Source organism: Culex quinquefasciatus, chromosome 1, assembly GCF_015732765.1.
Source record: "Culex quinquefasciatus strain JHB chromosome 1, VPISU_Cqui_1.0_pri_paternal, whole genome shotgun sequence".
NCBI lineage: Eukaryota > Metazoa > Arthropoda > Insecta > Diptera > Culicidae > Culex > Culex quinquefasciatus.
Window position 1 is genome coordinate 129,202,984 of NC_051861.1, and position 26,862 is coordinate 129,229,845.

At 33.2% G+C, this 26,862-nt stretch overlaps 1 protein-coding gene across 2 annotated transcripts in view; it reads left to right on the forward strand.

The window, feature by feature from the left end:
- Window positions 1–26,862, forward strand: part of LOC6047055 (pyrokinin-1 receptor) — a 39,660-nt gene that overhangs the window by 3,845 nt on the left and 8,953 nt on the right. For both annotated transcript variants that reach the window (XM_038248515.1, XM_038248516.1), the window contains exons 2-3: window positions 12,546–13,625; window positions 17,615–17,835. In XM_038248515.1, the coding sequence (XP_038104443.1) occupies window positions 12,764–13,625; window positions 17,615–17,835 (1,083 nt within the window). In that variant the 5' untranslated portion in view covers window positions 12,546–12,763. The remainder of the gene's footprint in view (window positions 1–12,545; window positions 13,626–17,614; window positions 17,836–26,862) is intronic.

Below are 26,862 nucleotides of genomic sequence, written 5' to 3' on the forward strand. Positions count from 1 at the left end.
ACCACAAGCGCTGCTGGTGGTGTTGGTGGCCACCCTTTGTTCTTTATTTGCCTTTGCCTCTCGCTCGGTTTTCTTCAGGCTTCGCTTGGAATGGATCATCAAGATTGAAACGTCAAAAGACTTGGCGCGTTTGTTTTTTTGATGGCGCTTGCTAATTATTTACATTTTTCGGGATTATTTTTCAAGTGAGTGACTAAGTAACGGTCAAAAGAACATGTAGCCGGTAGTTGGAAGCAATTTTATATCTTAAGCGCATTGAAATCGTTAGCGCAAGTGAAAAGATGGCGACTTTCGTTAAGCAGTTAAACTCTGATCTTGCGTGTGGATGTGTGTGCCACCAAAATGATGAGAAATGGTCTCGCAAAATAGAAATTATGATCAAAACTGCATTAAATTTGATCTTTTTGGCCAGTAAGTGGCATACATTTGCGTGCTTACTCGAGGCGGTGCTGTTGCTGGTAAGTTTACAGCCTAAATAGTATTTTTGGAGCTTTAATCGAGCATCAAACTCTCCATATGACGAAGATAGGTGTTTGATTAGAAAGGGTATATTTCCCCTACTGTTTCCCCAAACTTTCGAATTCGAGCAAAACTCAAGCGAATTTCTCACTGATGGCCTATCTACAATCACTTAGCTTAGAACATCTAAGTAAAGTAGTTACTTAGGAAAGTACGCAACTTACGGCCGTCATCCACAATCAACTTAGAAATTTTGCTGGGCTGATATACGTTGCTATGCAGTTGTTTGTTTACCTTTGATATTGAAACGTCATCTTACCGTAGATTTTGAAATTTTTCAAACCATACGTCAGTTTCTAATTTGATTACTTTTCCATTGTAGAAGCTCGGCTTCATTTCCATTGATTCAAATTCCTAAGCTAAGTGAAATTTTCTAAGCTAAGTGATTGTAGATAGGCCATGAGGAACAAAACTTACTGCATTAGGGTGTAACAAAAATTTCCTTTTTGCGGGGGCCAAAATCTCAAATCTGAGCTTGATTGGACGTTACGTAAAGTTGGCTGGAGTTTAACACGTTAAAGAATATTTCTGGAGTTTTTTTTTAAAAGGTCCAATAAACCAAATGTCTAGTTTTTGCTTTTTGGGTGTTTTTGAAAACGCCTTGAGTCAGAGGGAATTAAAAAACACCCAATTCAATTCAATTCGTTTTTATTTGTGAATAATCAAGTTACAATGAGTTCATTTAGCTACATAACAGAGTTTTGGTGTTCCTTTCAGCTGTGTTTTACATCGTAATTCAATCGAAAACATTATTACTTGTAATTATGGAATAGACAAGAGTAAGAAAAAGCTTTCAAAAAACTTACAGAAAGTAAAAAACACCCAAAAAGTAAAAAAAAACCCAAAATTTGGTTTATTGGACCAAAAAAAACTCCAGATTTTAACAAAAATGACGTTTTTGAGCAACGTTGGCCACTAATACACCCAAAGTTAAAGTCCATGCGGATAGTCCTTTCGAAAAGAAACGAGAGGAAAGTATTATTTGGCGAGAGTAAAGACCTCTCGCGCTACAACAACAACAAATCGTGTTCATTCGTTCATTGAAACAGTTCATCCCATTGAGTGGCTTATATGAACAAATGATCACCGAACTGTCTCGGGTTCGAGTCTCGATACCGATTTTTTATGGATATTTTTTTTTGGAAATGCCCAGTTCTGGGTGTAAGATAATTTTAAATAACAGAGTTTACACGCGATCCTTACGCAAATTTTGGTATATTTAACATTAAATTTTTACTTTCTAAAATCTTTGTATAAACCATAAAAAGTTGTTTTTTTTTTAAATTAGGTACCCCAGCAAACTCAAATTATATTGAAAATTATCGTACTAGTGGTCAAAGAGCCCCAAAAATTTTCATTTTGCAAAACATGTTTTAACGGGTTTATTTCTTTTTCAAATTCAAAAGCCGGCTCATGTGATGTCCAATTAAGCTTATATTTGGGATTTAGGCTCAGTTAGCTCACCGTAACAAGCCCCTGAATGTCTGCAATATAAGTAATTTTTGTTACAGTGTATTACTGAATATTGAACATATTTTGACATAAAATGTAGGGAATATTAGTCAAAAATACGGCCAAAGTTTATCTCAAAAAAGTATTTTTTTAACTGTTTTAAAGTCACATGAAAAAACTAAAATCATGAAACACAAAACTTTTCTTAAAGAATAAGTGTTGTTCTTAAGGGCCATTCATAAACCAAATAAAAAAAAATGTGAAAAAATCCTAATTTAACTGACACTTAAAAGAGTGGACACGTATTTTATTGGAAATTTGCATTTTTTTTTATTTTTGTTGACGGTATCGACTTACAATTCTAGAGTACTTTTTCATAAGGTCTTATGCGCTATCAGCTCCTAAATTTTGGATGGAGACTTCTAAATAAACGATGCAAAGTAGGTTCTTTGGACATATTTATGTTTCAGTCTGTTATTAAAATAATAGTCTAAAGTTCTTTAATTTGCTGAAATTGGTTGGTTTTTTTAATTGTAATTTTTAAATGTGTTTCGAAATCACGAGCCATGAATATCAGAAAATCGCTTAAAAATTGTTCAAACAGCAATTTTATCAACTGCATTTAAACAGCCTTTAGAAACTTAAAATCCTATGCACATTTGCACAGTTTTGAACCCCGGAATCAGATCAAGGTCGAGGAGGGCGTTTTTTTAATGGCAACACACTAAATGTTACTTTTCAAGTCAAATTTCCGAAATACGCACGCTTAAAAATGTCATACAATTTCAACAATACTTGAGATTGGCAAATATTTGTATTTTTTATGCTGGTCGAGGTTTTTTTTTCTTATCAAACTTAAACTGTGTTAAATGGGTAAAACAGTGAAAAAGATTTTGTTGTTGTCATTATTTGTAATTATTGGTTTAAATTATATAACATTGTTTTCATCTTGAACTAATAGCACAGACTTGTGCTAATAGCTCGCGAAAAATCTCAATTAGGCTATTTTTAATTCCCCGCAAAAACAACAAAAAAACTAGTCCAAGCAACTAAAGCTCGAACTTAAGCTATCTGGTGCATTGTTGACGTTCCATCTCGTAATAAGTTAAAATGCCAAAAACTGTTAAACCGGTTTTCCCATGCTTTAGATTTCAGCATTTTTGGTTTGATGGGAGTAGGCCGGGGTGGGTGCTGGCTAGGAAGACAACGCTAAGAGCGACGCACCACATGAAATCGAAAGTTAGTTCGTACACCGTGAAATATAAGCCTTCAGTCACTAAGTCTGTGACGTGATGTTTCGTTTTTCGCACTTATGGGGGTCATTCATAAAATGTTAAATTTGCAATTTTGGTGAGAAAATTTGTGCGGAGAAAGTATAGTTAAATTGTGAAAATCCAGAGTTTTTTTTGAAAAGGACCAATAAACTATTGTCTTTCATATGTTTATAGGACCTAATCAAAAAAAACTCTAGAAATATTAAAACAAGTGTTACGTAATTAGTGGATGCCCCCTGAATTGATTAATGTTCACAGATGAGAATGCCGAAGAAGTGTGAACGCCGCAGCATAGTTAGCGATCGTGGCAAAATCAAAAGTGACACATAGTGGTACAGTAGCACTTTGGTAGTTTGACGTTGTTAAATTTTAAGGTAGAAAATGTGAATGTCACTTTTGACAACTCTGATAGCTTTCGTTCTTAACGTAGTTCTATGGTTACCAATTGTACACTAATCATTTCAACTGAAATATTTCGTTCAAACTATCGGGATGCTACCGTAGTTAGAAAAGCAGGTGATCATCGCGACTTAGAAGACAAAATAAGGAATAAATAACCAGAGAAGTTCAAAATTTGGCAAAAACGTGGCTCTTAACCGCGCCGGGCAGTTATGTCACAATGAAACATTTCGCAAGAAGTTCGCCAACCGATCCAATCGGTTGGGTAAGATTTTGGGTCAACGTGCTTCGGCCCTGTCTGTGACAAACTCTTGGTTCGTATTTTCCGTTCGCTTTTTTTCAAAGTTGTTGTTGATTTTAGCTATCTGATTAAAACACGAAGGGGTCAAACGTCACATTGGCGGCGGCGGTGGTGGTGCCTCGATGATGGTCGTAAAGAAGTTCATGGTGGTTGAACATGATGGCGCGTGGTTCCAAATCGGTGGATCAACAGCACCTTAATGAGCAAGAGTTACACAAGTGTCTATCTCTCTGTGTATCTCGATCGGGCAGGAAATTCCAAAAGCAGCTTGAGCGGAAAGAGTGGCACTTGCCAAATTTCAACTGCGGAAAATGAGGCACAATTCAAAATTGAGCCACTTTTGTTTTTGTTAACAATTGTAAACAAATGAAAATGAAAGTGACTCACTAATTTGAGAAAGTCAGTCTAAGCGGAGCCCACTTAGTTACATTTTAAGGTCAACAGTAGGCCACCTACCCTTGGTGACTCCTGTGCAAATTGATCGCACGATGACAGCGAATGAATGTGGCGGTCACTTACGGAGGCTTTTTTTTTGTCAGCCTACTATTCCACTCTATCCACTCGTTTCTCGACTCTCATTAATCGGGGTGACTCCGGCGCAGGTGCTTTGTTTACCTTAGTTTTTTTGCGCTCTCTTGGCCTGCTTTGGTGGCACGTGCACAGGCGTGTGTGGATTTGTTGTTTCTAAGTGGAGTTTGCCTGAAAAATTGGGTGGTCATTGATTGACAATTATTTTGAGGTTTTTTTTTGTGCTGCTTGTTCAATTCGGTTGGATTTCATGTGGAACGAAATTAAGCACTGAAACGAAGATGGGCTTGGGAATGAGAAGGGAATTCCGGTTGGAAGGTTTCTGATGAATTTAGGACGTTTGGTTACTTTGGTGAGATCATCATCTGATGTTTTTTGTGCTCTATAGTTTTTTTTAATTATATACTGATTAGTTCTATTGACTTTTTATTTTAAATATCATTCAACTAGTAATCGGAAACAGATAATTTCAAGTTGTAACTCGATTTTATCGACTCTCGTTTGTTCAATTAGCATCTCTACGCTCATGTATTGATTTGCTATTAGTTTTTATTTGATTTTTCTTTCATTTAGATGCAACTGATCGCTAGTGATTGATTGCGGAGCGTTTTTGATAAGGGCCATATTTAGAAAATGAAAGTCTTGATACAAACAAAAAAAAACAACCTAGATTTAGAGAGAAAAGTTAAGGTAAAATGCAGTGAAGATCAATTATAACATTTTCAACTTTATTTTCAAAATCTCGAAGCATCAAGAAATTAAAAAAAAAAACCAATGTTATTATTATAGATATCAACTGTTAAAGAGTTAAAATGTAGTAAAAATATTGTTGAAAATATTTTTCAATGTTAATGACCCCTAGGGTGCCCAGAAAAAAAGACCCCCTGCTCCACAAGGAAAAACGGTTTTTTGGGTTATTTATTATATATCTGTGCAAATTTTGAGCAAAATTGGTTGAGATTAACCCATTGCACAGTTGCACAGTGGTCCAGAACGCAAAATTAAGTGAAAAATTGATTTTCCAAAAAAAAAATGAAGTTTTGAAGCTTTGGTGTCTTTAGAAGAGTTGTTGCTAATGGTAAAGGGCAAATTTTGGTTTGGTTCAGGATTAGGGTGATTTTGAAAATCTAACTTTTCAGGAAAATTTTTGCGATTTAATTTTGTCTTGTAAAAAGTTGTTGGGCTCGCCAATCTAAGCAACTTTTTCGAAGAAACCAAAATTTTATCTCGCAATCTACGCCTTCTACGAGCAAATTTAAAGAAAGCATCTGAGCAAACCTTCAAAAATCAGTTTTTTGAACGTAGAAATTCAAAGTTAAGTTTTAGAGAAAAGTGTTCTTCCGAGCACTTTTAGAGCTCTAAAACTGAACATTTTTATTTTCTGACAAGTCAATTTGGAACTAAGGGTCAAAAGTTATAGCCATTTAAAGGTAAAAAAGATGCAAATTTAAAACTCAAATATCTCTAAAAGGCGCAGGCCAAATTTTAAGCGCCAGGTTGTATTCGAAAGACTACAAACGCAGAAAATATCGTAGGGGTATTTTTCTTTAAACTCTAGATATCTTCATTTGAAAATGTATAATTTTCAAGGGAAAAGTGTATGGGACCACCCTAACGAAATTCGAAATTTGTCCAACTATATGATTTTCTATGTAATTTTGCCCGCAGAATCTGAATCTGCCCTCAGAATTGAACTAAAGTGTCAAAAAATCGATTTTTGGTCATATTTTGGGTTTCATGATAATTTTACATAGAAAACCAACATATGTGAGGAAGATATGTGCAAAAAATTTCAATTAAATAAGTATTGCCATTAATAAACTGAAAATAATTGAAAATTATTTTTTTTTGCAACTCCATTGTGAAACTGCTAACTTTTCCTGTCATTCACGAGTGACGAAACGGCCTACTTTGTTTTTCACCAAAAAAATAATTTATTTAAAATGATGAATATCTGCATTTTTAAGATGATTTTTTTTGGTATGGTTACTCATTTTTGGATTTGTTCAAGATGACAAAAGTGCAACTTTTAGCTTTGAGAGTTTTGAGCTTTTCCAAAAGCAATGCAAGATTGGACATATTTTGAGAATACTTCACGAAGATTCTATTTTTGAAATTAAATATTATTAGCTCTATTAGTAGTGTATAATCAAATTTACAATCAAAAAGTACTTTATTATTCATTTTCAAAGGTTCCATTCTCAGGTTGGTGGTTTCTAACTTAGTCTTGAGTTAAAAAGATTTATTATTCATTTAACAGATTTGTGTTCATGTTTATAAAAAGTGTGTGTAATTGTGTTTCGGGAAGTTTAAAAAATTCTCATGATTCTTTTATTCGAAAATTTTACAAAATATTGATGTCAAAATATTTCCAAGCTACGCAAAATCGGCTGACACCTTTTCGTAACAGTATATTACAAATTCTCATATCCCCACACTCAAAAAATGCTACTAAGTTTGTGTATGTATCTTAAAAAAGGGAATCCAACATTTTTTGGCTGGATTTTTTGTTTGTTAACATATTTTTTTTGGTGACAGTTATTTGCAAGAAACTACAAATTTTACATCATTTGATATGTAAATTTGAATTCATTTCAATGTGAAAAAAGCTTTGAAGAAAATCTTTGCTATATCTATCTTTAATACCGCAAAGTAAATGTTCAAAATAAAGTACACCGTTTTATTTCATGCCATCAGCCTCGACCTTGCCCTGCCATGGTAATCTAATCCCGGATAAGCTTACCGTTCCTCACAGAAAAAGATTTGATTTACCGTCAGCCCACTCACAACTTATCGAACCCCCCAATCGATATCTGAGGCCGTAAAATTTTATCCCAAAAACAACTCACCCATCTAAATTGCCTCCTTCTTAATTTTATTTTTAACCTAAAGAAACGTAAAAAAACTGCACTCCTCCGGTTGAGATCGCAGCTCCTCAAATTGAGCCACTTTCTCATCTCGCACTTGAGATTGCGAAAGAGGAAAAATTATGATCTCATTAGAAAGCGCCGCCAACCGTGACAGGCGACACGCCCCTAGGGTTAGGCTTCCCGCGCGGTACACGCGTTCGATTTTTGACTGGGGCAATCGCCTGAAGTTATGCTCTTTGGGGGAATTGGTAATTTGGAGGGGGTTTTAAGTGGGTCTAATTTTAATATTTAACCCAGCCGTTGTTTTGGTAATTGATAGGCTTGTTCACACCGCCCTTCCTCCACTGTTTAGCTATTATTTTTGAACAATTGTAAATATTTTAACGTTTAAGGTGTAAATGATATCTCTGCGATCGTAGACCGATCGCTAACATTTGCTTCCGAGGGGGGAACAATTCTAGCGAGTTGTTTTTTTGCGTTTCAGTGTTTTTTACACGGCTAAAAATACTTCACGAATGGTTCCACTTGAATTGCCCAAAGAAAAACATACAAATGGGTATATTCAACCGCACTCAATGAGTCTGACGAGTGGCCAAACTGGGGATTTCCTCAAACAAGACAGCTTGAAAGAGGTGCCCCTTCTGCTTCTTCTTCTTTTTGCTTCCTCCATGTGTGTAACGTGTTTTTACCGGTCATGTTTTGGAAGATTACTTTTTGCCTCGGCCACGTCGGGAGGTGTGTTCTTGTCGGGCAGATAAACTAATTAAGACGATGGACAGATAGGTACTTGACTAGTTTTATTACTCCCAGTCCTGGTGAGTCATCTATCATAACATAAACCGGGGCTCTCTTTCAAATCATCCTCATCTATTAGGAATAATTGAAGAATAGCAATCATTTAGAACAATAAATTGAGCACCTTGGCCACTTGACACGGCCCAGGCGGATGTTGGGGTGAAACACACACTCTGTAGAACCACAACAACAAAAAAAGAATAAAAATCAACAAAGTCATTGAAGATCACTAAAAAAACAACCAACTGTACTCACAAGCACCGGTATGAGCAATGAGGATGAGTGCTGCCGAAATACCTGCGCTCACTTGTTCTTGAACGGTGAATTTGCTTACTCACTTTCGACAGACAGGTTTGATAATTTTCTACCACTTGTCCCACGAGCCACCGCGGCTTCCTGATAATGTGGCATCCACACACACACGTGGGAACCGTCTGCATAGGGATTAAAATGAGGAGGATTTGTAGGTGTAAAAAGGCGACTCTTATTTTGAATGGAAAGATTTAAGAAAAACCAAACAACCTCAAGAGGTATCATTTGGCGTGATTTTAAATAATTTAGCAAAATCATCATCCTTAAATTGACACACAAATAATTTTGATTTTCATGGTTAGAGTATCCGAAGCTACAGTAGGATTAGGGAGATTTTTTATAAAGAAATCGCTTGATAGGGTAGATGTCCCTTTTTTGGACATTTCATATTTTAGACCAAATTTTTAAATTTAAAAATAGTTTCATTAAAAGATTAAAAGAAACTTTCATTTTTTTAACATCGAAAATCGAACCAATAGTTTCCGATATATTTTCAGTTGAATATAACAGGCAAATTTGGTAACACTCAGAAAAACTCATGTGGGTCTCGTGGCGCAGGGGTAGCGGCTTCGGCTGCCGATCCCGATGATGCTATGAGACGCGGGTTCGATTCCCGCCTTTATCCACTGAGCTTCTATCGGATGGTGAAGTAAAACGTCGGTCCCGGTTTCTCCTGTCTCGTCAGAGGCGCTGGAGCAGAAATCCCACGTTAGAGGAAGGCCATGCCCCGGGGGGCGTAGTGCCAATAGTTTCGTTTCGTTTCAGAAAAACTCATTTTCATCGATGCGAATTATTTGTATGACTGATTTACAACGTTTCAGAGCTAAAATTGTAGGAAATTGAGAAACAGCATACCAAAAATATTTTTTCAGGGGGTAGCTTTGCTTTGAAAAGTATTTTTTTAAATGTCAAAATTTCCTAAAAAAACAGTTAAAAAAAATTGACAATCGAAAAAAAAATATTCAGCTTTTAGTGATTACAAGCGTTAACCCTCTACTGCCCAAATTTTTTTTCGAAATTTTTTATTTTTCTCGTGTTTAGGAGGTCATTTTAAGCAACTTTTGTTCTACGGAAATCTTTGCTTCTCTTGTTTTATGATTTTCTTATTTCATTTTTAGTATTTTAATTTGAATTTATCTTGTTTAGTTTATGTTTGTTTTTGCTAGTATTTGGTTTATTCTACCACCTCCTATATCTTAACATTTTGTCTATCTAATTTTTTAATTTTTTACATTCACTTTTTAAATTTTTTGCTTGTTTTCACATTTTCTGCTATAAAATGGCACCATTATCATTTAAATTGTAAATAAATTCATAGAGGCATAGTCTGGGGCACTAAAAAAATTACTGCATACTTATTTTTACTTAAAATATAAGAAATGTTAGTAAAAAAAACACTGCTAAAATTGACCTCTTAAAAAAATTATATTTTTAAAAACATTGGAAAAGTTACATAAAACAAGTAAAACTTCCAACTCATAAATTTTCTAAAATTTAAAGAGTTCTTCTTTCCAATAAAAAGATTAAAACTTGGTTGAAAAATGGATTTCTGGCGATTTTTGAAATTCGAAGCCCGTCCAAAAGCGGGGTTGGGATGTAAAGGGTTAAATAAAAAAAAACAGATTTTTTTCGTCCTACCCAATTTTGTTTAAGCTAGGTTCTAATCATAACCAACAACTTTTCCGAAGACATCAAATCGATCGTAAAATCCCTTCTTATGATACAGAATTTAAAATTTAAAAAATTTAAATTTGTAGATTTTACGTACCTATTTTGTATGACCAGCTCCAAAATTATATTTAAACTTGTCTGGAAACACTAATGATGCAAAATTGCTTCTTTTGGCAAAGGGAATGTATGGACAAAGTTTCGTAAAAATCAAAATAATCAATAGATTTTTTCAATAAATATGGAATACTTGGCTTTGTGGCCCTTCTCGCCAGATCGCTAAGGTGACGACAGTTGATTTGTTACCTTAAAAATTAAGTAAATTTTGAATGGAAATAAAATATATTTTTTTATTTAAATAAAATTAGTGATCTGGTAAGGGTTTCAAGCGTGTTTCTCCATTTTACTTTAAACAATGTCATTGGGCTTTATGACCTTATCCTCTTAGTAATCAGCCGTTTGCTTGATTTTTTTAAACTTTTTGTATTTTGAAAAACTTGTGAAGAATTAAAATGTGATGCTTTGACAACATGATCTGCAATAGATTGCTAAGAAACAACTTTCCAAAAAGTTTAAATTCAGGCAAATGAGTTTTCTATGTGTTTTCGCAACGTTCTGTGTTTTAATGTTAAAATTTTGAATATTTTTGAATTATTCGATTCAGGCCTTCCTAAATTTGAATATATTTTTCAATTCGTTTCAACACTCAACACTCACAGCCCTTGAGTAGACAGCTTTGAGTAAAACAATATTATGGATTCATTTGAGTCCATAATGTCGTTCGCGAGAGTAAAAACACCAACACAAAATTGTGTTTATTCGTTCTTTGAAACAGTTCATCCCGTTGAGTGGTTTGCTTTGGCAAGTCTGTCCCTCGAACAGTGGAGAGCGATACGAAACACAAAAAAACGTTGAATTTTAGAAGGCTGAAACTTTGGTATGTTGAATATTACCTCTTTTTTGAATAATATTACATATAATTTTTTTTTCTGTGTAAGTAAGAGGTCTCTGGACCGAATCTCGCTTTCGAATCAGGATGATGGCAGCTATCCATTGCAATTATAATGACATGAAAATTTTCATAAAAATACGTATTTTTCAAGTATTTTGAAAAAGCCACTTTTTTCTTCAAAATAATTGTTATTGCAATATGGGTATTAAAAGATCGGTGTTTTTGCACGCATTTCGAATGTAAAGACAACATTTTTTTAAATACTCAAAATTTTCACAAAACTACGTATTTTCGAAAAATATTTTTTTTTTGTTTTTTACGATAGGGTATCAAATGATTGGAAGTTTTCCATACATTTCGAATGTAATAACAAATTTTTTTGAACGTTCTTATTTTTTTTTTTACAAAACTACGTATTTTTGTAAAAGTACTAAAATTTCAGTTTTTCACAATATGGGTGTCAAATGACTCTCAATTTTTTTGTTTTTGACGATATGGGTAGCAATAACTTAAAATTTGAGTATTTTTTCGAAAATTGGAGTATTTTTCGAAATTACGTAGCTTTGTGAAAATTTTGAGTATTTTCAAAAATGTTGTTATTACATTCGAAATGTATGAACAAATTCCTATCATTTGATACCCATATTGAAATAAAAATAATTATTAATATTTTTTCAAGAAACATGGCATTTTTAAAATATAGGAAAAATACGTATTTTTGTGAAAATGTTCATGTAATTATAATTGTAATTGACAGTTGCCATAATCCCAATTCCAAAACACGATATTTTTTATGTTTGCATGATTTTTCATACGATTCACACCATGCAGTCTTCCATATAGCCAAAATCCCATAAGCTCTGTGCTTCAGTTAAGCACTGGGCCGTGCTTAACCGAGGCAGCTGAACGAATCAAAACCGGGGCAGTGCAAAACCGAGGCGTGCGAAACCGGGGCATGACTGTACTATATTGTGCACTAAATCTCACACTTACAAATGGTTACCGTAATCTGGGGCGAATCGGGACTACAGTCTGAATAGGGACAGCAGTTTTTAGAGCACTTAAAGCTTTTAAATTTGAAAATGGATGTACACATTTTGTTGGTCTAAGTCTGTTCTATCTGAAACCAACCAGAAAAATCACAATATTGTGCTCCAACATGGTTAAAACTGCTGTCCCAATTCGCCCCATGTGTCCCGATTGACCCCAGTTTACGGTACTGCGCTACTGTGGGTGCAATTGTTAAATCGAACCTTGGATTGAACTCCTTTTTTTCGCTTATAAAGTTGCTTGGCTTCGCTTGATCTAACAAAATTATGTCCTTCAAGTATATTACCATACGTTACTGCAGAAGTCTAAATAACCGAATACATAAAAAGCCGAAGATCTCTTATCAAGCCCAATTAAATTGCATTAAGTTTGCAAATTTAAGCCCCTCAAGCCTAATGGTGTGTTTCCCCGTCTTTATTTCACAGAGTTTGTGTCCAACCTAACTAATTAAAATGGAATCATCTGATAAGATCTGAACCAGGCATAGAACCTCCTAAAACCCAAAACAAACCAAACCAACGAATCGAAAGGTGCCAATCAAATCAACCATTTCAACCATTCGCGACGCGATAAAATGAAGCAATACCACGTGGATGTTAATGGTTGCGAGGAATAGCTCAACCATCCCTCCCTTCAATAAACCATGATCAGTACAAACCTCTCGCACACGCTAGAATCTGTGATAATTAACGGCACCACGATGCTGGATTTCGCACCGCCCGGCAATGGGTCGTCGGTCCACGATCTGGCCGATCTGGAGGACATCGGTGGGGTGGACAATATGACGGCCTTTTTCGGCCCGAAGCGAGATCCGCTGTACGTGGTCATTCCGGTGACGATCGTGTACCTGCTGATCTTCATAACGGGGATCGTCGGAAACATCAGCACCTGCATTGTGATCTCCAAAAACAAGTCAATGCACACGGCTACCAATTACTACCTGTTCAGCTTGGCCATTTCGGACTTTCTGCTGTTGATATCGGGCGTCCCGCAGGAGATCTACTTCATCTGGAGCAAGTACCCGTACATCTTCGGCGAGTTGTTCTGCGTGATCCGTGGAATCGCCGCGGAGACCTCGGCCAACGCAACGGTCCTCACGATCACGGCCTTCACCGTGGAGCGGTACGTGGCCATCTGCCATCCCTTCCTGTCGCACACCATGTCCAAGCTGTCCCGCGCCATCCGGTACATCTTCGCAATCTGGATCATCGCCATCGTGTCCGCCATCCCACAGGCGCTCCAGTTCGGCGTGACCAACCAGGGTGGGGTGGATCAGTGCGTCGTGAAGCGGATCATTATCCAGCACTCGTTCGAGCTGTCGACGTTTGTGTTCTTTTTCGCGCCGATGACGCTGATTACGGTGCTGTACGCGTTGATTGGGCTGAAGTTGCGATCGTCGGCGCTGATGCAGCGTGATGGGACGCTCCAGAAGAGGAACAACAATTGTCCGCACGCGAGGCAGCAGGGTACGAGCCAGGGAACGAGGCGGGTGCTGAAGATGTTGGGTGAGTTATTTTTAGAGGGTTTATATTTGATGGCGGTTTTTTAGATTTGTTTTTAGGTTTTAACGCACAGGTGGCAACTAGAGCGAGGGTCAAATTTACGATAATGCTTATAGCTTTTGACAGGTTGATCTCATGCTACATAGAAGTAAAAATATTTAACTGGGGCAAGAGGAAACACCAACTTCAGTCATGTTTATGGTGTTACTGTACACAGTAACAAAGTTTACTTCTTTTTAAATGTTTTTTGATTTGAATTTATGTTTAAAATGCCGATAAACTATAAAAATACAAACAAAAATATGAATAAATTGCCATGATTTTTTTTAATGTGGAAAGGTGACATTTGATTTAAGTTAACTTTTTTTTTATAAAAGTTAATAATTTATCAGAATTACCCGTCATTCCCTTTCCACTTTCAAAATACCGTCATCAGGGTTGACATTGGGTCTGGGGGGTGAGATTGGGTCATACAAATTTCTGCATTTTTGTATGACCCAATCTCACCCCTCGGACCCAATCTCACCCCTGATGACGGTACTACGAAAAATAAAAAGCGAGTCTAGATTTTCGCAGTTTATTTTGAGATTTTAAAATTTGTAATTTTATTCGGTTGACTTTGTTCATCCATTCACTATGTCAAAAGAAGCAATATTGCATCATTAGTTTTCCACAAGTCTCTATACAATTTTGCGAGCTAGTACTTAAATATATGAAGATAATATGATGAATTATACCTTGAGATCGGATATTCTGATCGATTTGGTGTCTTGGGCAAAGTTGTAGATTATAATTAGGACTATTCAGAAAAATAGTTACAATCTTGTTTTCACAAAACTTTTGATTCTCAAATACGATTTTTTTAATTTAATTTTTTTATATGTTCAGGCTGTTGCAAAGTTTCCCCCCTTCAAAGTTGGTTTGAAAAATCGGGGTGCAAAAATATATTTTTCCAAAAAACTTTAAAATGTCCATGAAAATAGAAGTCTAATCAACTGAGAACAATCAATGAATTTTTATGCATTGATAATCATATTTAGCATGTTTGGGCTTGTTTAAAAATGTTTTGAATTTTTATGAAATTCCAGAGTACAGCACAGCAAAAAACTTATTTTTTACTAAAAAATATTTTTGTTGTCAGTACTTAGATATTTTGGAAACTAATGATGGCAAAACAATTGGACAGGTGTATAATCCATTTTGAAACACTTTTTTCATTGAAATGTTGAGACCATGGCTCGTAATTTCAATTTTTTACCCCCCTCTCGAGAGAGACATAAACTTCAAAAAATATTTACAACGGCCTTAATGGAACACAAAAAGTAGTCTTTTGAGCCATAGTGTTTGATCTTGCAAAATCTGGTTTCAAAGATATGAAAAAAAAAATGTAAAAAAATACAGAAAATGTGGACAAAAAATACAAACAAATATTTTTAAAATCCAAGTACAATTTGCAACCAAAAAGGACCTTACTAATTTTTTGAAAAACGTGCACTGTTTTGTAGTCACTTTTAGGTTATAATTTTTCGTAATGTTTTAACGTTTTTCTTTTTTTTTAAATATATTTTATGAAAGCAAGCCACATTTGAAAAAATATTTTTGAAAAGCTGAGAAAATTTCTCTTTTAATTTATTCTCTGAGACTTCGAAAATTGGAAAAATAGTTTCTGAGACACAGCCTCACAAAGAATTTTATTCAGTAAAAATGAGTTTTTCGAGGCATTACCTGATTTGTCTGGAATATTTTAACTGACGACATCTCTGAAAATATTTGTTCCATTTTCAATGTAAATTAATGTAACATTTGTGAATTTTTCTGACTGTTTCAATAATAATTAGAAATAATTTCGAAATTTTGAAAATTTGATCTGAAATATGAAATGAGAAAAGCTATCTTGGAGTAGACCTTTTCAAAAATCAGGCTTGATTTTAAAGTTATGCAAACGTCTAAGGAACATCGAAGATTTATCTTTTTGTTGTCAGCCACTTAAATATAGAGAAACAATAAAATTGAAGTTTTCTAAGCACAGTAGCACTAAATTTTAAAATGTCATTCATGAAATCTATTCGAATAACATATTTTCACATTTTTGAAATCAAGACCAATATTTAAAAAGGGCGTAATATTAAAAGTTCAGCCCTTTTAAAAAGTTAGTCTTGATTTTAAAATCCCCAACAAAATTTGGAAGTGATTAGAAAGTTCATCTTTACATGTCTCCATACAATTTTGACAACTTCTGATTGATTTGGTGTCTTCGGGTAAGTTGCAGGTATTGCTTACGACTTCTCAGAAAACAATGTAGTTTTGTTTTAATCCGACTTTTTACACAAAAAAAAATGCTCAAAACAACAATTTTTGAAAATAGATACTCTTATTCGGATATGTTTCAGCTGACAAAAAGTTACAAATTAGACAAAATACGGTCAACAGTGTTGCCTTTTTTTAAATCTTTGGAAAAAAGTATTTTTAACTATATTTTTAGACTTTTGAAAATTTTATTTAATGTTTTAGTCTCCTTCTTCCATAAAAAATACCAAAAATGATATTTTTTATTGAAAAAACATTTAAAAAATCTTTTTAATTTTTTTTAAATTTTGAAATCACAAATTGACTATGCAAGAAAGATTTTTTTTCAATAAATTAAATGATATTTTGGAAATTTTTATAGTAGCAAAATGTATTGGTGTTAGAAGCATTTTGAAATACTTTTCGCCATGAAAGTCAGGCTTGAAATTTGAAAAAAATGTTATTGTTTTGGTTCCCCCCTCGACCTTGCCCAGAGCCGAGAGACTAAAACTTAAATATTTTTTTTTGCGAATTGATAACATTCATAAAATAAAGACACACATCAAGGATACACAGAAATCATTTTCTGGGGTAAAATTCATCATTTTTTTAGCCACAAAATCTGTCACCATTACCATCATTTTTTTTCTGTGTAGTTAAGGTGATCAAAGAGCAAAACTTGCTCAATTCGGCCTCCTCAACACAGAAAGAATAAAAAACCTTGTTAAAATGGTATTTATAATTTATTTTTTTCAGGCCTGATGGAATACCTTGAAAAAATAAATCAGATAATGATTGAAAGATAGTTGTGAGAACTAAGGGAAATTTATAGGCGAAGTTTGGAATTCGACTTTTCTATGTTTTGCCCTTTAGGCTTGAATGGGTTAAGCGTAAATGCAAACATAAAAATTTGGTGTAAGTTTAAAATTGCGGCAGCCAAAAGAAAAACAACAAAAACTGAAGTCATTTCGCAACTTCGAGTTTATTTAGCATTTAACGAAAGAAAAGCCATTAACAGTACAAGACGACTTCTTTTTCAGATTTTTTTTCCGCTTGTTATTCCTTCCAAAAGCTCGCTTATCTTCCCAGCATAATTCATTCTAATCACAAACTTTTCCTTAGCTTGTTTGTCTTGGCTGGAATCACGAATGACGGACGCAACACTGCAGGAGCCCAGCACATCCGTGATGTTATCTCTCAACTCGGTGGAAAATATTTTCCACGTTAATCAAACTTAACCAAAGCAATGGCGCGTAGGACGAAAGACCATCAGTGGATATCTCCCACGTCATCAAATTGTACTCCCTCCCTCCCTAGAATCGAATTTTCAGTGGAGAGGGGGTGTTTTAGGTATAAAGTTTTGATAGCCCCCACATCGTGACGGTTTTTCGGAAAATTTCTGCGAAAATGTCGGCGACCTTAAAATCCTAATTGATTTTGTTGCCCTGCTGTAAGAACGCACGTGGGGGAAATATCAATGCTGTCTGACCCGCGTCAGTGGCGGAGAATTTGCGCCATTCACGGACGACCCCCTTCCACCTTCTTTTGCGGCGAATTGTGCGGAGGTGTTAAATTCCTTCTTTGTAAAACATTCCATAAAAGAGACCATATTAAAATTTGCTCGTCATAAAAAGCTTTTACCGTTTACTCGCTAGTCTTGTTCTTATCGCCATGTTCTTTGCTTCTTCTTCTTCCCCGTCTTCCAGTGGCCGTTGTGGTGGCGTTCTTCATCTGCTGGGCGCCGTTCCACGCCCAGCGGCTCGTGTACATCTACGGCGTCGACAAGGACCACCAGCCGACGGATCCGCTGATCCTGAAGCTGTTTGTTGTCACCACCTACATCTCGGGCATCCTGTACTACATGTCCACCTGTATCAACCCGCTGCTGTACAACATTATGAGCAACAAGTTTCGGCAAGCTTTCAAGGTGAGTGAGAAGAGGGAGACAGGTGGAGAAGAAGAAGAAGGAGGAGGTTGCATGTGTAACGAAATTACATCTTTATCTTGGGCACGGTGTGTTTTCTGGGGGAAATTTCAAATTTTTTAATCAATTTTGTCAATTTTGTCAATTTTGTCAATTTTGTCAATTTTGACAATTTTGTCAATTTTGACAATTTTGACAATTTTTGACAATTTTGACAATTTTGACAATCTTGACAATCTTGACAATTTTGACAATTTTGACAATTTTGACAATTTTGACAATTTTGACAATTTTGACAATTTTGACAATTTTGACAATTTTGACAATTTTGACAATTTTGACAATTTTGACAATTTTGACAATTTTGACAATTTTGACAATTTTGACAATTTTGACAATTTTGACAATTTTGACAATTTTGACAATTTTGACAATTTTGACAATTTTGACAATTTTGACAATTTTGACAATTTTGACAATTTTGACAATTTTGACAATTTTGACAATTTTGACAATTTTGACAATTTTGACAATTTTGACAATTTTGACAATTTTGACAATTTTGACAATTTTGACAATTTTGACAATTTTGACAATTTTGACAATTTTGACAATTTTGACAATTTTGACAATTTTGACAATTTTGACAATTTTGACAATTTTGACAATTTTGACAATTTTGACAATTTTGACAATTTTGACAATTTTGACAATTTTGACAATTTTGACAATTTTGACAATTTTGACAATTTTGACAATTTTGACAATTTTGACAATTTTGACAATTTTGACAATTTTGACAATTTTGACAATTTTGACAATTTTGACAATTTTGACAATTTTGACAATTTTGACAATTTTGACAATTTTGACAATTTTGACAATTTTGACAATTTTGACAATTTTGACAATTTTGACAATTTTGACAATTTTGACAATTTTGACAATTTTGACAATTTTGACAATTTTGACAATTTTGACAATTTTGACAATCTTGACAATTTTGACAATTTTGATAATTTTGACAATTTTGACAATTTTGACAATTTTGACAATTTTGACAATTTTTGACAATTTTGACAAATTTTGACAATTTTGACAATTTTGACAATTTTGACAGTTTTGACAATTTTGACAATTTTGACAATTTTGACAATTTTGACAATTTTGACAATTTTGACAATTTTGACAATTTTGACAATTTTGACAATTTTGACAATTTTGACAATTTTGACAATTTTGACAATTTTGACAATTTTGACAATTTTGACAATTTTGACAATTTTGACAATTTTGACAATTTTGACAATTTTGACAATTTTGACAATTTTGACAATTTTGACAATTTTGACAATTTTGACAATTTTGACAATTTTGACAATTTTGACAATTTTGACAATTTTGACAATTTTGACAATTTTGACAATTTTGACAATTTTGACAATTTTGACAATTTTGACAATTTTGACAATTTTGACAATTTTGACAATTTTGACAATTTTGACAATTTTGACAATTTTGACAATTTTGACAATTTTGACAATTTTGACAATTTTGACAATTTTGACAATTTTGACAATTTTGACAATTTTGACAATTTTGACAATTTTGACAATTTTGACAATTTTGACAATTTTGACAATTTTGACAATTTTGACAATTTTGACAATTTTGACAATTTTGACAATTTTGACAATTTTGACAATTTTGACAATTTTGACAATTTTGACAATTTTGACAATTTTGACAATTTTGACAATTTTGACAATCTTGACAATTTTGACAATTTTGATAATTTTGACAATTTTGACAATTTGGACAATTTTAACAATTTTGTCAATTTTGACAATTTTGACAAATTTTGACAATTTTGACAATTTTGACAATTTTGACAATTTTGACAATTTTGACAATTTTGACAATTTTGACAATTTTGACAATTTTGACAATTTTGACAATTTTGACAATTTTGACAATTTTGACAATTTTGACAATTTTGACAATTTTGACAATTTTGACAATTTTGACAATTTTGACAATTTTGACAATTTTGACAATTTTGACAATTTTGACAATTTTGACAATTTTGACAATTTTGACAATTTTGACAATTTTGACAATTTTGACAATTTTGACAATTTTGACAATTTTGACAATTTTGACAATTTTGACAATTTTGACAATTTTGACAATTTTGACAATTTTGACAATTTTGACAATTTTGACAATTTTGACAATTTTGACAATTTTGACAATTTTGACAATTTTGACAATTTTGACAATTTTGACAATTTTGACAATTTTGACAATTTTGACAATTTTGACAATTTTGACAATTTTGACAATTTTGACAATTTTGACAATTTTGTCAGTTTTTCAAAAAATATTTGACAACTGCAATTTTATAATTTCTAAAGAAAACACACCGTTCTACCAAACACAAAATCCATTTCGAGTCGCCTTTTCCACAAAGAACACCTGTGTCTTGCTCGCACTTTCTCGTTGTCACCCTCATTACAGCTCATCTGGCACCACACAGATCCATTAATCTGGGGAAAAGTTTTGCGCAAGAATATGGTGCCAAAAACAAACAACAACAAGCTAATAATGGCTTCACTCACTCACCCACTCACAAGGCTCCCATTTTCCCTTCAACCACAGAAAATCCCTCCACCAAACTTGTCAATCAGCTGGGACTGAGACTGCCTCTTCGCGAAAAGATTACCTACATTTTCCTAGAGGTGCAGCGAAAAGTTCCGGCCCGGACACTTTCTGTAATTGAGTTCATTTGGCGCCCAGGTTTCTAATTGAGACCAAATTACGGGAAGATCAATCAATGTTTGTCCTTCTCGAACCAGCTCACACTTCCCACCGTCTCTCCACCACTCATCGAGACTAATAAATCATCTTCAAAGTGCGAAATAATCCTGCTCGATTTGCGCGCGCGATCCATATCTCTCCTAATCCAAACTTTGGGCAAGGTTTTTGGCGCGAACGAGCTCGCGCACATGTGCTCAAAGTGACACTCTGACATTGGCGCTGTAACGAAAAAATTGTCATCTGAATTTTTTTTGCAATTTTTAAAATTATACATTTGCTGAAAGTTCTAATATTTTTTATTCGAACAAAAAAAAAAAAAAAACAGTTGAATACTTTTGCATCAAATTAACCTCCATCAAAAGTTTTAAAATGGAGACGCCTGGCACTTGAGTGACACTGTACCAAGTGTTCACCCTTCCGAACTTCTGATTCATCACCCTTGGGGCGATCTATTTTTGGCGGAAAATTTGATCTCTCCTTCCATCGGGGAAGTTCAGTACATTGGCGTGGGACCGGGAGCTGTCATGAATAAACATTCGGCTTCCAACGGCATTCGATGGATTTGTTTGTTGTGTTTCAGGCGCGCAAGGTAATCACTTTGATATGATAATCTTGTTGTTTTTTGTGATAAAGTAAATCAGCTCGGCAAATCTGCTAAGTGTGTTGTCGTTTTTTTTACTCAATTATGGGTCCATATTATTTAATGGATTGTGAATATGATTACTTGTGAGATGGTAAGAAATTTGGCTGGTTAACTTTTGCATTTTTATTTGTATGCTTTTCATGGTGGTTATAGTTGCACAACGTTCAACAAATTTCTTCAAACTTTTTTTCAAACATAAGCTTTCCTCACATTCTTTGTTTTTAAAACTGTCATATTTCTTCATTTAATTAAGAATATCTGATCATGCCTGACTTTATTTTTTTTAAGAGCTTAAACAACAAAATGTCAGTACCTTTTCAGCATACTTTCTACATATTCCATCAAAAAATATAAATGTAAACAAATTTTGAAGAACAGGTTTTTTTTATAGCTTAAAAAAGATGAATTAGCCAAAAAGCAATGTGGTTTTTAGTGTTTGCAAATAACAACTTGATTTTCGATATTATGAAAAAAAAATGTTCAAAAATTCTCTTAGAAACTAGATTAAATTGTAATATTTTTCGAAAATTAAAAGATATGTATTTTTGTGAATTTAAATTCATAGAAAAAAGAAGGTATGTAAATCTACAAAAGAGGATTATTTAAGAGAATTGTTATTTTTCTTCTAAATAGTCTTTTTCCATGCCCTAAAACTTTGCAAAATAAACCTAATCGGTTTGAAAATACTCTACCCAACCTACATTTCTAGACTATTTTTTGATTAGGTCCTATATACATATGAAACACAATAGCTTATAGAACCTTTAAAAAAAACTCTAGATATTTTTATGTATTATTAACCCATTTTGTATGACAATCCCGCAAACTGTTTATAGACGTGTATGGAAAATCTGTGACTGTTTTAGACAAAGAAAGCTTCATAAAGAGTTTTATCCATACAGTTATATATAAACAAAACAAAATTTATATATTTTTTTTAAATGTGAATAAAATGAAAATGTTGAGAGTTTAAGTATAAGTTTAATTTTTGCATTTTACAAGTTGCTTTTAAGTATTTTGAGGATAATAAATGTTTAGAGCTTGTACACTACATATATATGGCATGTTTTATTTATTTTGTTTTGAATGTTTTAATTACAATACCACTTCATTCTATCATACTATAAATATTGTTCTAAATATTTAATAAGTTTAAAAATGTTAGTCATGATTTTTAAAATCCTGTAAATATTTGTTGTAATTTTTGACATTGAAAATCGAATTTTGTTTTTTTTTTCAATTTTCAATCTTTGAATACCTCAATTACCAAAAGTCGCAACGACAATGTCAAATATAGAAATTTATAGAGATTTTAAGAGATTTAATAATTTTGAATAAAGTAATAAAAAATTGATTTAAGGCCGTTGCAAATATTTGTCGTAGTTTATGTCGCCCCCCTTCAAAATCGGTTCGAAAAATCAGGGGGCAAAAAAATTGTTTTTAAACTTCAGAATTTTTAAGGAAATGGGAGTCCAACCAACTTAAAACAATAAGAAATGCATTTTCCTGCGTTTAAAATCATATTTTGCTTGTCTATTTTTCAATATTTTCAATTTTTGTGGAATTCCAATGTACAACACCGCAAAAAGTTTTTTTTCCGGCGAAAAAAGAAATCTCTTCAATACTTGGATATTTTGAAAACTAACGATTGCAAAACGACTGGGCAGGCGTAAAAGCACTTTAAAACAGTTTTTTCATCCAATTGTTGGCTTGTTATTTCAATTTTTTTTGTCCCCCCCCTCATTTTTTGCGACCAGAGTTGAGGGACATAAACTTAAAAAAAGATTTGGCCTAAATTAAATTTAATCAAAATTTTACAAAATACTTTGTGATTGCAAATTTAATTTGACAACCAAAAATATTGTTTAAAAAAGTTTTAGGAAATTACCTTGAAATTTTTTTTTAAGAATTTGGAAAAAAAAAACAAAAAATCCAAAATAGTAATTTTGTATTCTCCAGGGTTAAAAATTGTCTAAAAGAAATCACCTTGCAAAAAAAGAATCATGATTTCGAAAGAAAAAAAAGTAACAAAATCACATCATTGGGTAGTTTTGAAGTTTTTCAATATCAGAATAATACTTAAAATGCCAACTAAAAAAATATTTTTGCTCTTCACTTTTCCTTGAGACTATTGTAGAGCGTCCAATTTCCCGTTCCGGGAAAAAAATATGTAAATTTCCCGGGAATTCCCGAAATTCAAGCGGAAGCATACATTTTCTTAACTTTTTGAAACCAATATTTTGAAAATGCTCTCAAAAATATTAAATGAAAAAAACTCTACATTATTTTGTTCAATTATATTCATTGTTAAGTTCATCTATGTATCAGTTTATCAGAAATTTTGATATCAACATTTATTTCTGATGTTATTAATTTCTGAAGCAACTGAAAAAAGATCTTGCATAAAAAATTAATTACTACAAATGTAGGTATGATTTTTAAAGAATTACTGGTATTTCGTTTCATAAATATATGAACCCCTTACTGCCAAAGTAATATAGAGAGTTTGTTTTACATTTTTTTTTAAATCATGATCAACACATGAAAATCATGTGGTATAATAAAACCTTTAAAAAAATCATTAAATATTTACTTTGTATGAACAATAACGAGAAGTATGGCTTTAAGGAAACAATAAAAATGCTGTACCATTTTGTTCAAGGGCTGAAACCAGTATGACTTGTTTCAGAAAAGACATGAAAAACATAATTTCTGCATGTTTTTTTTTTATTTCAAATGTATGGGTCAAACCACACTCTCTCAAACTGGTCACAGAGGCTAGTTTAAAAGAATTGTGAGGAGTATGAATTCATTTTACTCACTGTCTAAACATTTTGATAAAAAATACTTCCCATTTAAAAAATACCAGAGATATTTTTTTTCAATTAAATAATTTGAAAAAATGTTAATTTTCTTGCAGCTGTATGATTTTTTACATGCAGTCAAGCAGTTAATTGATCTTCACATTTATTTTAATCATTAAAGTCACTGTCATATACATTTTTTTTTTGCATAATATTAATCAGAACAAGTTCAGAAACAATGTTCAATATATGTAGAATTTCCCGGGATTCCCGGGATTTCCCGGGAAATTGGTTGAAAATTTCCGGTTTCCCGGGAAATTTGTAACCCCGGGAAATTGAACGCTCTAGACTATTGAAAAACGTAAGTTTTTTCCAAACTGATTGAGAGGAAAATGGGCTTATTTAATCAAAATTTTACAAAGATACTTTTCGATTGCAAAATTAGTTTGATATCCTAAAATGAGTTTAAAAAAACAGTGTTCGAATTTTCAATGTGTTTTGTTCCAAAAATTCCATGAATTCAAAGTTTGAAAAAAAAAGTTTTTTTTTCATTAGCTCCTTATTTTTTTGATATAGAAATCGTGTCGTTACAAAAGTAATGTGTCGAACATGCATTTTGAAAAATTGAAAATTGAAAAAAAAAAGATTTAAAGCTTTTCAGTATCAGTTTTCATGGAGGTTGCACTACGTTAGCAAGAAGTAAAATCAGGCCACAAAAGACATTATGTTTGCATCTAAATGCGGATGCTCCTGAATTGACCTGATTTCCTTTTTAATTAAATTTGCATCCGATGAAGGAACTTCCTCAAACAGGTGCATTTTGGTAACATTTGCTGTTTCATTTATCAGATTTTCAGACAAATGTTGTTGTTGTTTATTTTAATAACGTGACTTTAACCTAGTTTCCAGACAAATGAATTTGATGATTTTTTAAACTACAGCTGCTATAAATTATGAAACAATTGTTATATGTGTAGCTTTTTCCGCTGTAGTATTTAATATGTTTCAACAACGAAACCTAATAATGCAATTAGTTTTTCCTGCTAATGTCCCTCCTAGATCTAGGTTACTGATGCAAAATAACAGCAAATGGCTCGTTAAATTATTAAGAAAGGCGCAACATCGTAAAGCAAATTTATCGCCCTAAGAGTTTGATTATTTGAGCCTTCCGTCCGACCCGCGCTCTGCTCACTCTGTCAGGCCAGAACATCACTCTTATTTATTCAATATCATTCTCAACACTTTAATTACCCCATTAACAGCAAATCGAAACACGTTTCTCCCGTTTGGCATCTCCTTGCTCTCTCTCTCTCTCTCTCCCTCCTTCGAACACCTAAACAAGATCAAAGTTTCACTCTAAAATCCCCATAAAGCGTCTAGCGAACCCCAGACTGTGGGAGACCTGCGGAGCAAAAGGGTTAATGTAAATTTTCGCCCAGAATCACCATAATGACAGGGGGTGGGCGGGGGCGACCGCTTAAATTACGCTCAAATTGTCACTTTCTTGGTGGAAAAGTGGCGCAAAGTGTCTTGCCCACAACAACAACAGTTCGAAACTGCTCGGTAATGTCACGGACAGGGGGTTGTGTGCCGTTGGCCTTTGGCCTCCCCCAGATGGAGTTCTCTGAGAAGTTTGTTTTGAAATATTTCAATATCATTGGCAGTGCTCCCAGAATGCAGTTTTTTAAACACTTGTTTAGTAGTAAGTTAATTTTTGCAATTCCGTCGTGAAACTACTTACTTTTCCTGTCATTCTTGAACGACGAAATAGCCTACTTTTCTGTACCAAAAATAACAGAATCGAATAGGAACACTTTTCAAAATAAATGCTGAAAAGTTCTACTTTTCAGCACTGAAATGGGGCTGAAAAGTTGAACTTTTCAGCACTTGTTTCGAAAAGTAACACTTTTCAACATTTTTTTGATTTAAACGATTTATTGATAAAATACATGAAAATTCGACTTAAAATTTCACTCAATGGGTGTTTTTCGAAATTGCAAAAAATGTTGTATGGAACTCGTTGCAAAACTTGTTTTGTAATGTACGACTCGTGCTGAAAAAATCCTCTTTTTGCAACTTGTTGCATAAACTACTATTATGTAATTTGCTTTAAATTTAAAAAGTACGTTCCAAGAAAGATGAAAATTTGATTAAATACCTTTATATAATGGCAGGGTTGCCAGATAATAATTTTTATAATTTATTGAATCGTTTTTTGAAATACTTAGTTAACTATCAATCAAAAGTAAAAAAGTTCTATAAGTTATTTATTATTTTAATCAAAAATCAAGCTTATGAAGTTAGTAGTTATTAGATCCATAAAAACCAAAAGCCACAGGGTTGCCAACTGAAAGGATTTTTTTTTATATAACAAATCCAAGGGCAAATAGTAACAAAAAATAGATGTAGTTATCATCTAAAATAGTATCAATCGGCTTTAAAAAGTTGCCTAATTTAATTAAGTATCGATTATAATATTTAATTAGTGCGTCCATCCCGGGAATTTCCGGGACAAAAATTCAGAAATGTTTGTAAAAATAGATGAACAAGTGAATACTTAGTAATCGATAAGAATTTTAAAGCATTTAAATTAGTATTCGGCATATATAAGTATTAATTTGGATTATCAGGGAAAATTTATTTAACAAAATGTTAGTTTACATATCCGCAAAATGCCTAGCACTTTAAATATTTTCTATTTAATTTAATTTAATAGTCTTGGTATAATACATACTTACTTCATGCTTTTAAATTAAAAAAATC